Raw genomic sequence first — 13,295 nt, forward strand, 5'->3', positions numbered from 1 at the left:
GGGGGCAACACTGAGGGTTGCGATCCGTTGCCGGACACGGAAAAAGACAAAAAAGAGAAAAAAAAAAAAAAAAATTAGGCTTGGGTTTATTTTCTCATGGAAAGCTAAATTAAATTTCCTAAATAGTATAAAGCATTTTTATGGATTATACAAGTTATCATCATTTCCATAAAATGCTTAAAATTAGGAAAATGTAAAAATTACATTAAACTGGGCTGGCCAGTTAGCTCAGTTGGTTAGAGTGTGGTGAAGCAACACCAGGGTCAAAGATTCAGATCCCCTTACCAGACAGCTGCCAAAAAAAAAGTTACATTAAATTAAATTGAATAAAAATAACTGATGCCTTTAAAAAGTGTTTTTATAAACTTGTTCTTAACTGACAAATAATAATTGTGTATATTTATGGGGTACAACGCAATTACGAACTTTTAATAATACTAAAGATCATAAGAACTTAGCTTCTACATCACTCTATCAGGGTAAATATGTTTGATATCTAACAAACTCTTGACATTAACTTTTGTTTCTTTATGCTATAATATCAACTTAAATTGTAATTGCAAAATCCTTAAATTAACTTTAAGACCTTGAATTAAGTTATTAATAAAAAAGACCTTTGTATATCTGGACAATTTCTAAATAAGATAAAGAATACTTTTTAAAAACTGGGTTATGAAACATAATTTGTATACACACATACACATCCTTGCCTCTTATTTTAATACTTTACTGATTATGCAACAATTAATAGATTGAAAGGATTTACAAATACCTTTTGATCACATTAGTATACACGCTTATTTTTACTACTTTAAGGATGTCAAATATTATCTATGATTGTATAAGGACACATGTGCAAGATAATCAATGTATTTCTTCCTTATCAAGGAGAAAAATAGAGTAATTTTGTCAAATAATAAAATTGTCTGTGCCAGAATATAAAAGAATAAAAGACAGGGCCGAGCCCATGGCGCACTCGGGAGAGCGCGGCGCTGGAAGCGCAGCAGCGCTCCCGCCACAGGTTCGGATCCTATATAGGGATGGCTGGTGCGCTCACTGGCTGAGCGCAGTGCGGCCGGTCTCAAAAAAAAAAAAAAGACAAAAAAAAAAAAGAATAAAAGACAAATTTGAAGGTTTACAGTAAGTTGTAGGTCTGATGAGAAGTGAGCTATATTTGCTCTGCTTTGTAATATCGGCAAATAATAAGTATGACAGGAGCAATAAAAAATATTATGTGTTGGGCCGGCCCGGTGGCGCACTTGGTAGAGTGCCGCGCTCCCGCCAAGGGTTCGGATCCCATACAGAGACCGGTCTGCTCACTGGTTGAGCGCAGTCCAGGCGCAACACCGAGGGTTGCGATCCCGTTGCCGGTCGCGGTACGGGCGCGACACCGAGGGTTGCGATCCTGATACCGGTCATGAAAAAAGACAAAACGGAAAAAAAAAAATTATGTGTTGATAAAATGGGCTGATCGTTATGGATTTTCTTGTAAAATGGAAAAGCCTTGTGAAAAGGCTATTCTGCAAAACAGAACAGTATGAATTGTATACAAAAGGGATAAAACTAAAATTTAGGTTTTCTTTCTGCTTAAACAATTGATTTCTGAGCATGTAGTTCGTATGCAGCAATAAAACAGTAAAAACAGTAAAAAGCTAGTCTGAGCCTAGAGAGCAGAGGTTTTTGACATCACTGATATGGACTGAATTGTGTCCCCCAAGTTTTATGTATTAGAAGCTTGATCCCTACTGTGACTGTGAAGAGAATGGGAAATCCTATTATGGTAATTGAAAGGTGGGGCTTTGAAGAGTTGATTAGATCCTGAGGACCATGCCCTCATGAATGGATTAATAATGGTGGTCATAGGCATGGTTCTGAGGGCTTTAAAAGGACAGCCCATTAGAGTCTCTCTCTGCTCCACCATTTTTGCAATGGGATATCCTACATCGCTGAAATTACCACCAAAGAAGGCCTTCACCAGATGTATTCCCTGGACTTTGGACTTCCCAATCTCCAATCTGTAAGCAATAAATTTCATTTTCTTATAAATCATCCAGTTCCAGGTATCTTGTTATAAGCAACAGAAACGGACTACTATAATCACTAAAATACTGTTACTTTTTGTATTTTTCAAAATGTTCGTGAATTATTTTCTTAAACTAAAGTACTTTTCCAAAAAAGGTTACTATTCTTAATAAATATTGTTACTTACTGCTGTATTTATTTTCACTCTATATCAACTATAGTGCTGGCCCGTGGCTCACTCGGGAGAGTGCGGTGCTGATAACACCAAGGCCATGGGTTCGGATCCTATATAGGGATGGCCGGTTAGCTCACTGGCTTGGTGCTGACAACACCAAGCCAAGCGTTAAGATCCCCTTACCGGTCATCTTTTAAAAAAAAGACTATAATCATTTTTTATCATTAGACCCTTATGATTTATGCTTATATCTTGTTCCTTCTGACAATTCTTTTTTTGCCAAATTCAGGGCCCATGTTCAAAATAATAAAATTGTTAAGATGTCTTTTCCATCTAAACTGCTTTTCAGTTCCTCAGATGGCCACAGGGTAAACTGTAATTTCCCCCCTCAACTTATAAGAGGAAGGATACTAGAAATAATTAGGTATGCCTGGTGTTCTTCAGATTTTTAATTGGCTCAGTAATAAATGCTGCCCTGTTATCAAGTTCACAATATATGAAAAACTAACAAAATTGAAATTCAACCTCCTTAGGTTAATTATGTACAGTGTCCCTTGGTATCTGTGGGGAACTTTGCTTTTCTCCTACCCTTGCCAAAGGGCCCCTGCTACAAGCTATAGATAAGAAAGGAAATCTTCTGAAGAAATACCAGAAGAGTCTCAATCAAGAATCAGGTTCTCCTGACTGTTGACATCACAGGGAACAGACTCGGGGAACAAGCTTCTGAGTGAGGCTGACCTGTCTCATGGCCAGACACACACCTGTCAAAATGTACCAACGAACTGTGTCTGGATTTCCAGGACTCTCTTAGACTAGAAGGCAGCAATACTGTGAAAGAGACTGCTTAACCCATGACCAGAAAAAAAAAAAAAAAAACAATTAATTACCTAAAATGACATGAACTAATTTAATTGTGACTAATGTTCTGTTTTTCTTCTTGATCTATCTCTTACCCTCAATTCAACTATTTTATAGTTAAACAATTTACAAACTGAAGTGAAACACTCATTCAGTGGTACTTTGTTCCAGCTGACCCCTTAGAATTCAGGAAATAAAAATATAATAAAAACTATTACTACAAATTACAAGTTAATGAACTGTCAGGTAAACAAGAATAATGATTATGCGGAAAAATGACATGTTGATCTTTACCTACAAATTACTACAAGAATGACTGAATATTATGCAAGGGGCTTTTACTAAATTGTTTCACTTTTTATTTTTATTTATTTATTTATTTTATTTTTATTATTATTATTATTTTTGTCTTTTTTTTGTGACCGGTAAGGGGATCGCAACCCTTGGCGTCACCCACACCGCGCTCAGCCAGTGAGCACACTGGCCATCCCTATATAGGATCCGAACCCGCGGCGGGAACGCCGCTGCGCACCCAAGCGCCGCACTCTCCTGAGTGTGCCACAAGGCCGGCCCTTGTTTCACTTTTTATGATCATATTTACATACATTGAATAAAGATCATCTTCCATCCTTTTAGGATATAGTGGAATAAATCAAATACCATGCCAAAAATTTCACTTCATCAGTAAGCTAAGGCTACTAGTAAGAAACAGGGACTGTAATTTAAATGTGGAAATGATGCCTATAAAGTCCTCCCAGGAAACTGGTTGTTACCTGCTCTATTATCTATCGAATCACAGCCTCACAGGTGGTAAAGATGTCACTGAATTTCAACACACTTGGGCATCTCAAAGAAAGGGCAAAGTTGAATTGGATGGTTTCTGGTTCCTGAACTTGGGAGTCAAGCTGATCAGGGAATGGGGACAAAAACCCAAATACAACATGAACAAACAAACAAAAAAGCCACTGCTAGCACCTAAAAGTAAAGTATAACCCCAGAGGACTTACAAAGCTCAAGACAGAAGTTAACTTTTAGGCCTTAGTGTCTGACTCTAGTTCTGCTAAGCATACCAAAAAGATGCCGTATGTGCCCATGTAAATATAATACACGTTAAATTAATGATGCTGAATGACAAACTACTAAACCAACTTCTGTGGTCAAATCCCTGTCCTTAGGGACAGAGACATGACTGCAAGGAGGAAATGTGGAGCAAAGATGACTTTGCCTTGCCATCATTTTGATTCAGGATGCGTATCACATGCCGTAGTCAGAGAGGGAAAACAAGAAATGCTGCAGTCAGAGATAAACCAAGAGTAACAGGGTCACTGAAACACATAAAACCTTGAGCATTTCCTATAAGTTTAGAGAATCCCTAGTAAAAACAACTCTGGGGCCGACCCTGTGGCTCACTCGGGAGAGTGCGGTGCTGGGAGAGCTGAGGCTGCGGGTTCGGATCCTATATGGGGATGGCCAGTGCACTCACTGGCTGAGCGCAGTGTGGGCGACACCAAGACAAGGGTTACGATACCCTTACCGGTCACAAAAAGAAAAAAAAGAAAAGAAAAGAAAATGTTTACTAAAAGCAACTCTGTTTCTGGCTTTTGCAATGCTGATATCTGAAATGCTGTAACTTTTGCAGAAATAATCATCATATGAGAAAATTGACATTTCTCCACTATGAACAAACTAATTGTAAACTCAGTAACCTTGGTAACAATTTTGTGGGCTTTTCTCTATTACTTATATTTCTGTTATGTATACCTGATTTCCTTGCAACCTCTGCAAGTAAACTTCTTTTCCTTTCTAAATGCTTTTGCCCCTGACCTTTTTTCTCAAAGGGAAAGAAGAAAACCTTCTGAACCAATGTTAAAAGCCATATCAGACAGGTTCTACAACATCACTCCTGCTGGTCAGTGGTAAAAACAACCACGTTTACTTGCCCAGCTTCCCAAGAAGCACATAGTATGGGAGACACACATACTATGCTAACATACTGTAGCTTTTCTCCCAAAGAAAAAAGCACACATCCCTGATGCCTCCCAAACACAGCTCCTCCAACTGCCCTGGTGGGTGCCACTTACCTTGACAGAGTTGTCTTGACTGGAGGTAGCAAGAATGTGCTCACTGTCTGGGTGCCAGTCCAGGCCATGGATTTTGGAGAGATGGGCTGCTAGATATTCCACTGCTGTACTGGGTTTCTGCAACAGACCGGCACTGAGTTTGTAAGTGTAGAAAGAACAAGCTCTCACTACCTTGTATCCTTCATTAAAGTCATGCATCAGGCTGGAGCAGGAAGAAATTAGGCCCATTTACAAAGTATGTGAAGAAGAGCTGGATGACTTTTGGTGGTGTTTTGTTTGGCTTAAACAAAACAAAGCAGAGTTTCTGAAGGATCGAGACAGTACGTGGTAGTATTTTGTATGCCCACTCAGCACCCAGCAGACTATTACATGGTTGACACTCAATGTCCTCCCCACAAAGGCTGAGGATCTCTAGCCTGAGGCTTCACAAAGCACGAAGCAGTATTTACACCTCAGGCATTACAACCCAACTGCCTGGCAGTAAGATGCGGGGGAGGCCCTTTCCCTGAATCAACATTCTCACTGATGCCAACATACCAAACTTCCAAGAGACTTCCCATTACTGCCACAGCCTATGACCTGGTACCTTTTCATGCCTAATGCTACATTAGCTGCTGCAGTGAGAATATATGATCAATCTACAAGCTATTTTGAGGCTGATGGACTGTCTACACTTCTGGGGGGGTATTTGAGCATAATGGGTACTCTGCCTCAGTGCTCTGTACCAGAAATATTCAGGATGGTATGTACCCTAGAACAATCAGTTTTCACTTTGCAAATAGGGGCATGGATAAGAAGTCTGCTGAGTATTCTGGAATAGTGTCTGGTCCCTAAGATAGTATCTGGTGACCTCAGAGATAAACTCCCTATTATTATCTTTATTTTAAAGATAAGAAAACCACAGCTTAGAGAAGTTACAGGGACTTACCTAATGTCAAAATTAGGAGTCAGCAAAATGGGGCCCTAATTTAGGTCAGGCCAAGTTCATTTTCTTTTCTTTTCTTTTTTGTGGCTGGCTAGTACAGGGATTGAACCCTGAACCTTGGTGATATCGGCATCATGCTCTAACCAACTGCGCTAACTGGCCAGCCCGGAATTCATTTTCTTCACCACTGATCATAATGCCTCACTTCCCTACCTTCCATCAACGTCAATCAGATTAAGAAGTAAATGTCGTCTGGTACTTTGAGCTTAAAAAGGCAATTTACCATGCTGTACATGGTCCCCCAGACTCATAACATCCTCTTCACACCCTCTGGAAGGGACCAAAGACCAACTGAGGGGGAAAAAAGAGATTACTCACCCGCTTATCCCATATCCGTACATCACCATCATGGCTGGTGGCAAGGCAGTTAGCATTTTTTTTATTCCATTTGACCTGGGAGGCACCCGCTGCAAAGAAAAATCAGGGAAGAAAGCTGCAGCCCTCAACACTTTTGGAAACATACTGAAGCATCTCCAGGGGAGATGGATAATGAGTTCTGGTTGAATAAGCACAGAACCCTTCAAGCTTCTATGATTGTACCAACTCCACCATTACAGATAAAATGAAGCCCCCCAAAATGAATGAATAAACACATGGGAACAGAATCACAGTCACCTACTTGAGCAAATAATCTCAGGGAAAAAATCTACAGGTTCTTCTGAGCAGAATCAGCAGGAAAATGCAGTTTCTTACAGAGCAGTAGTTGAGCATGGCACTGCTGGCTGGTAATTGACTCGTGACACAACCTGGCCTTTCATCACCCCAATGACACCAGCTTGTGCTCCTACTGAGAAGAACCTCAGCTCTCATGCCAGCTCCTTCCACTTTTTGTTGTTTTTGAGGAACAATCTTGGAAAAACAGTCTTGAACAGAAGCTCAGCTTAAGAATAAGCCCCAGTGTTGACAATTCTGCTCTCAGGGCTTATGTGCTCCCCTCCTGATTCTCATCTCCCCATCAGCAGAGTAGACATGGCCATTGGCACAGTGCTGAGTCAGGGAAAGAGAACACCCATGGCACTGGACGAACTCAGTCTTTTTCCCTCTCTCCTAGTACAGAGAGGCAACAATAGTGACGAAAGAACTACATAAGACAGGAAGCATAAAGTGAGATGCCAGAAAAGCACTGAGACACGGAAAACCGGGACATAGTGGCACTTCTAACAGACTCAAAAAAAATCAAGCTAATCAAGTTAAACTAGAACCAAACTGAGGGCTCTCCCTCCTGCTTCATCTTGTCCTTGCTCACACAACACATGATATTGCACATTGACAAATTTCCCTTTGGCTGGGTGTTTATCACCAGGAAACCCATAGTAGATCCAGGGCTTTGGAGAGCAATGTGATCCAAGAAGTCCAGAGAGTGAGACAGAGCAAGGGCTCAGAATCTAACAGGAAATAGAGAGTGAAGGCTCAGGACCTGTCCTTGCCCAAGGATATGTTGTGCTGGTTTGGGTGAAGCTGTTTGTTCCTCTTATTTTTTCTTGACACATAGGACATCTTAAGTCATGTAAGAACAAATGTTGGAGATCACTGAAGATGAAGCAAAGTAACATATTACTTGAGATACTCAGTTTCTCTGCAAGAAAAGGTATCAGCTAGAGGAGAAAGTAAGTAAGAAGTGCTTGCTCTCTCTCTTGACAGAGTTACTTGAAGAGTTCTAAGAAAATATATTTTTCTCAGTGAGGGGCCCATCAGAACACAAAGGCTCCCAAACGACTCTGAGAACCCCCTAATCAAACCTGCTTTACTGGGATAGCAACACCTGGGACAACTGGAAGTCCCAGGCTGTTAAGAGCTCTCTGACAGAGAACACTCAGGAGCACACACAGACATGCTGTTACTGACTTCCTATCCCAGAGGGCATAAACAATGTGCTCTCTGATGGACAGAGACCGCAGACTCTTGGGAGCAGGCAGCATCCACGGCAGCACCTCTTAGGGAATATTAGACATCGACATAAAGGTTCACAAGTTTATAAAGGTCTATAAGCCTCTCATTAGCCACTTTTCTACTAGGGTAGCTTTGCCACCACTGAGAACCCTCACTGAGGTGCAAAAAGGAAAGAAGTCTCTTACTTCTATTTTTGACAAGGACCTACAGCAGAAAAGAAAGCAATTAGAATGAGTGGGCTGAAAACAAGAACCGTCTTTCTTTTGGGGGTTCCTCTAAAACCAATTTAACTTAGAAACCTTTAAGTGTAAGTAACAATGCCAGGGGAATGTGATTTAGGCATGTGTTTTTTTATTCAGCTACATGTCCTCTACAGCCATGTCTATGAGCCAGACTATGTCTCAGATCACAGGTGTTTGATTCCTACAGCCACACAACCACCATTTATTAAGCATCTCCTTGGGTCAGGCACAAATGTCTGTAATGCACAAATGTAAACACAGGTCTACAGCACCGAAAAAGACAGACATGGTCCCTAACCTCACAGATCATAAAATCCAGCTGCTTAATACAATCATGCTTAAATGCCTTTAAATAATGAAGCATAGGGGGGCAGACGAAAAAAGAATCATCATGTAATCCTTTTGCAACAAACACCAAATATGTATTCAGATGTACCAAGATGATAGAAAGGAATAGGATTTAAGATACAGATAAAACATGTTTTTATCAAGGATGCCAAAATACTAATGACTGGGCTTGATCACTGTAAGTTATACCAGTTTTATACCCATGTTCTACTCTCAGGAAGTGGTGAAAATACTCCCTAATAGCCCTAGTTGAGAATTCCAAAAATAGTCTATTCCAACTAAGCAATTAAAACAGCTAGATCAGAAAGTAATTTTAAAAACTCAGTTCATCCACATTAAATGACACTGTGGGAATACAATCAGCATAATATAGGTTGTGGAGAAACCACAGAACAAACCACCTGGTTTCTTCAATAGATAAACTGCAGGAAAACAAAACAAACAAATACAGGTCTGGCTGGTTAGCTCAGCTGGTTAGAGCTCAGTGTTACACCACCAAGGTTAAGGGTTCAAACCCCCATACCCGGTCAGCTGCAAAAAAAGAAAAAGAAAAAGAAAGGAAACAAACCCAAAAATGAGAGGGAGAATATATCTACAGTCTAAAAAAGATGTGAAACATATCAATCACTTCTAAGTATGGACTTTATTTGGATTCTGACTCAATTTGTAAAAAGAAAAAAAAGAGACTATTAGGGAAATCTGAAAATACTGCTTAGATGTCTGATGATATTAAAGAGCTATTGTTCATATTTTTAGGTATGTTAATGGTATTATGGTTACTTCTTTTTAGGGATTTTTCTTTTGTAAAAATACATACAAAAATATTTGTTGAAGAAATTATATGATACTTGGGTTTTGCTTCAAAATAATCACAAGGAGGGCCAGCTCATGGCTCACTCGGGAGAGTGTGGTGCTGATAACACCAAGGCCATGGGTTTGGATCCTATATAGGGATGGCTGGTTCGCTCACTGGCTGAGCGTGGTGCTGACAACACCAAGTCAAGGGTTAAGATCCCCTTGCTGGTCCTCTGTAAAAAAAAAAAAAGAAATCACAAGGGGGATGAGAGTGGGAGGTGGAATGTTGGGTGGAGTTAAAGATGAAATAAGATAGGCCATATGATGACTACTGTTATAGCTGACGGTAAACGCAAGGCAGTTCACTTTCTTCTCTCTATTTCTATATACATTTGAAGATTTCCACAATAAAACATCTACAAACAAACCGACTTGGCTCCTGTCCTTGAATTCTGAAATAGGTTTCGGATCCATATTCTGGCTTCTGAGAACAACCTAAAGCAAGCTCCTTGCAATGTGGGACTTATACCTGCACCCAGCCATGGTGGAGCACAAGGCATGGGTGGTCAGAGTGTGAGAAGGAATGGAAGAGGAAGGAAAGGGAAGAAGACAAGCCCAGGAGAAGCGTACACTCACCTACAGCAGATAGTGCCACAGTAGGTTTCCTTGTGTCTCTGAAATATAAAAATCAGAAATCAAATGCCAATTCAAATGCCACCATCTGCCTGGTGCTTTTCACCCTCTGCACACATTTCGTCACTTTCCTCTCAGAGGGAGCTTGGAGTTAGGCATGCTGTAAGGCCTTAAAAAGAACAAGTGTAAAGAGAGACCTGTTTCCCTCAAGGCAGATGAACTTTATCAGCCACTTCAATTGAGGCTGAGCCTGAATTTCAAATCATACAGTCATAGCCATAGAAAACATATTACAGGGTGCAGAATGGCCTGGGTAACCCTGATGCAGAGGGAGAGAATCCCCTCCTGATGCCATTGCTCCTAGTAACAACAAGGTGACGGTCGTGGAAGTACACTCTGCAAGAACATTCCCAACAGCATTTCAAAGGTAGATTAAAATATTCTAGATGTTCACAATAGCCACGAGGTGGAAGCAATAGATGAATGGATAAACAAAATGTGGTATGTCCAAAGAATGGAATATTATTCGGCCTTAAAAAAGAAGGAAATTCTGATGTATGTCACAAGAAAGAACCTTGAGGACATTCCGCTAAGTGAAATAAGCCAGTCACAAAATGATAAGTACTTCATGATTCTACTTATAGGAGGTAGTTAGAGTGGTCAAATTCATAGAAACAAGGTAGAAGGGTGGTTGCTGGGGGAAGGAGGAATGGGGAGTAATTGTTTAATGGTTAGAGTTTCAATTATGCAAGACAAGTTCTAGAGATGTGCTGCACAACAATGTAAATATACTTACTACTGAACTGTACACTTAAAAATGGTTAAGATGGTAAATTTCATGTTATGTGTTGTTTACCACGATTTAAAAAAAAAAAAAAAACACTACTCTGGATACAAGGGGAGACTCTTGGAGAGAGAGGCTCCACAGTTCACTACAAAGTCAGAAGAGCAACTTCTCCACCAAACTGCAAAATGAGGCAGCACCTCGGGCTGAAGAGGCCAGACAAGGCAAATCTGTGGCTCAACTTACTGTTTAGAAAACCTGAGGAGGGCTAGCTGGTTAGCTCAGTTGGTTAGATCATGGTGCTGATAGCACCAAGGTCCAGGGTTCACTCGCTGAGCCAGACAGCCATCAAAAAGAAAGAAAATCTGAGGAGGAATTGTCAGTTCAGTGTCTTTAAGTCACGAAAATACTTGTTTTGTGTAAAAGAGGGATAATCTAATCTTGCCCCATAGCCCCCTGGGTATTTGTTCCCTCTGCCATTCCCCTGGATTTTGTGCTTGTCCCCCCTCTGTCATTGCCTTTAGTCCATTCAGCTCTAACGTGCTTATCTGTATGTAATGCTGGGTCATGTCAGCCGCACATCCTTACCTGCCTAAGAGACCATCTTTCCCTGATCTGTCTGGTCTGTTTCACCTCAATACCTGGCTTGTCTTCTGCCTATAGTACCAATCAGTAATGTAAAACATCACAAAGCCACTGCCATGAGGGAAACAGAATAGCCTGGTGAGGGGAGCTGGTGTCCAGCCTGGGGGACTCTACAGATGTCACCTCTACCTACATGGCAAAAGGCACTTTGTCCTGCAAAGGGAGATACTGAAGAACTTATGATGATCCAGGGTTATGAAGTGCCTGAGCTGAGTGCTCCTTTACTGTCTACTCCATGTAGTATAACCCTGTGAGATGGGTATTAGCCCTCTTTTACAGGTGGGGAATTGAAGACTCACAAAGAGCAAGTAAAGAGAGCAGCAGATGTGTCTCCTAGCACTGCCTGCTGTAGCAGACGTGTGTCTGTGCCCTGTCAAAATACCTCTCACCATCACTTCCCAATTCAGGAAACTCTGGATCGATTTGTGAATGCCAGCACCTGTGTTTCCTCGCCAAAGGGATTCCCCTGGCTGCTAAGGCCTGCTGCGTAATCCTTTGAGACAAGCCTGAAGTGCCACGGAATTAAGAGCAACTGGGGGCAGCCTTCACTAATGACTGACAGTTGAGCACTCAGTGGGATACCTCTGAGGAGGGAGTTTTACACTAGCACCCAGCACTCCCCAATAAGATTAAGCTCTACCTGTTCACAGGGGTACCCAGTGGATAATGCTCCCTCTACTTGAGGACTTCCCAACCCTGCCTTTCTTCTCCAGCCCCCTACCAGTGTTTTTTTCACCTCCTAAATAGTGTATTTGAACTCAAACCCTTGTCTCAGGCTCTGCATGTAAGGGAAACCAAACTAACACACTTGATCTCTAAAAATAAAGGTCCCAAATTGTCCCACAACCAAGTGGATCTGCCTGTTAATTGTTCTTACTTGATATCCCAAATGTAGATGTAGGTGTCCACAGAGCTGGTAACCAGGAAATCTGGCTCGAACACTGCCCAGTCTAAGTCACTAGGACATAAGAAACAGAATAAAGAAAAGAAAAAAGTTCAGAATCTAGTTCCAAAGCACTAGCAAATCTAGTCTCCAGTGACTTCAGAAAATCATTGTTAATGGGCTTCTTAACATGGTTTAGTTGAGAATCTCCAAAGTTCTTTGAGAATGAATGAGTTACCTGAGCTCAGGAGGAAACTTTCAGGTTCTTCTCTATAGTCACCAACTATACTATCGCCTGCTCCCAAAAAAGAAATGGAGCATTTCAACTTAAAATACACACACACACAGTCTCTCTTTCTCTCTTAATAAACAAAAGAAAACACACAAAGTAATCTTTGAGTTATCATTTTCTAAATCAGACTCCACCACAGGTACCTTGGATAAACCCAACATCTCTGAAGCAACAGCGAGGTGACAAGCTGCCATGTAACTTTCAAGGAGGGCTGGCAGGCTTCTGGTCCTCCTTACCAGTACCCTCACTCCTAGAAAGGCAGTTACTCTACAGAACACTTTGCACAGACCCAGATGTCTAACCTTTCCCATCGCTTCAAGGTCAGCTTCCCCCACCCACCACCCCCATACTCCCTGCTGCTACTCCCCAGAAAAAGTTTTCTCAAACCAGAAACAGCGACCCTGGGAAAGAATGGATCCAGGAACACTCCGGAAGCCAAGTGGAAGGCCCCGAATGTGAGGCACCATGCATTTGGGTAATGAACCGTGCAGCAGGAGTCCTGTGTGGTGACCACAGCTGCCAGAGAAGAGCAGAGGGCTGCTCTCTGACGTCTCCACATGATCCTAGGCACTGCTGATTGTGAATGGGGGACTGTGGCGCATAACCTTCGTCTCCCTCCTGAGGTAAAAATCAGGTCTAGGGCCGGCCTGTGGCTCACTCGG

General features: G+C 41.5%; 1 protein-coding gene across 1 annotated transcript in view; it reads right to left on the reverse strand.

Moving 5' to 3' along the window:
• Positions 1-12,416, reverse strand: part of LOC103608651 (WD repeat-containing protein 59) — a gene marked incomplete at its 5' end in the record, with an annotated part of 66,447 nt that extends 54,031 nt beyond the window's left edge. The window contains 4 exons of the mRNA XM_008593057.1: positions 5,137-5,253; positions 6,440-6,528; positions 10,033-10,070; positions 12,336-12,416. Of these exons, the coding sequence (XP_008591279.1) occupies positions 5,137-5,253; positions 6,440-6,528; positions 10,033-10,070; positions 12,336-12,416 (325 nt within the window). The remainder of the gene's footprint in view (positions 1-5,136; positions 5,254-6,439; positions 6,529-10,032; positions 10,071-12,335) is intronic.
• Positions 12,417-13,295: the final 879 nt, after the last annotated feature.

Source organism: Galeopterus variegatus, unplaced genomic scaffold (assembly GCF_000696425.1).
Source record: "Galeopterus variegatus unplaced genomic scaffold, G_variegatus-3.0.2 Scaffold8666, whole genome shotgun sequence".
In the NCBI taxonomy this organism is placed as follows: domain Eukaryota; kingdom Metazoa; phylum Chordata; class Mammalia; order Dermoptera; family Cynocephalidae; genus Galeopterus; species Galeopterus variegatus.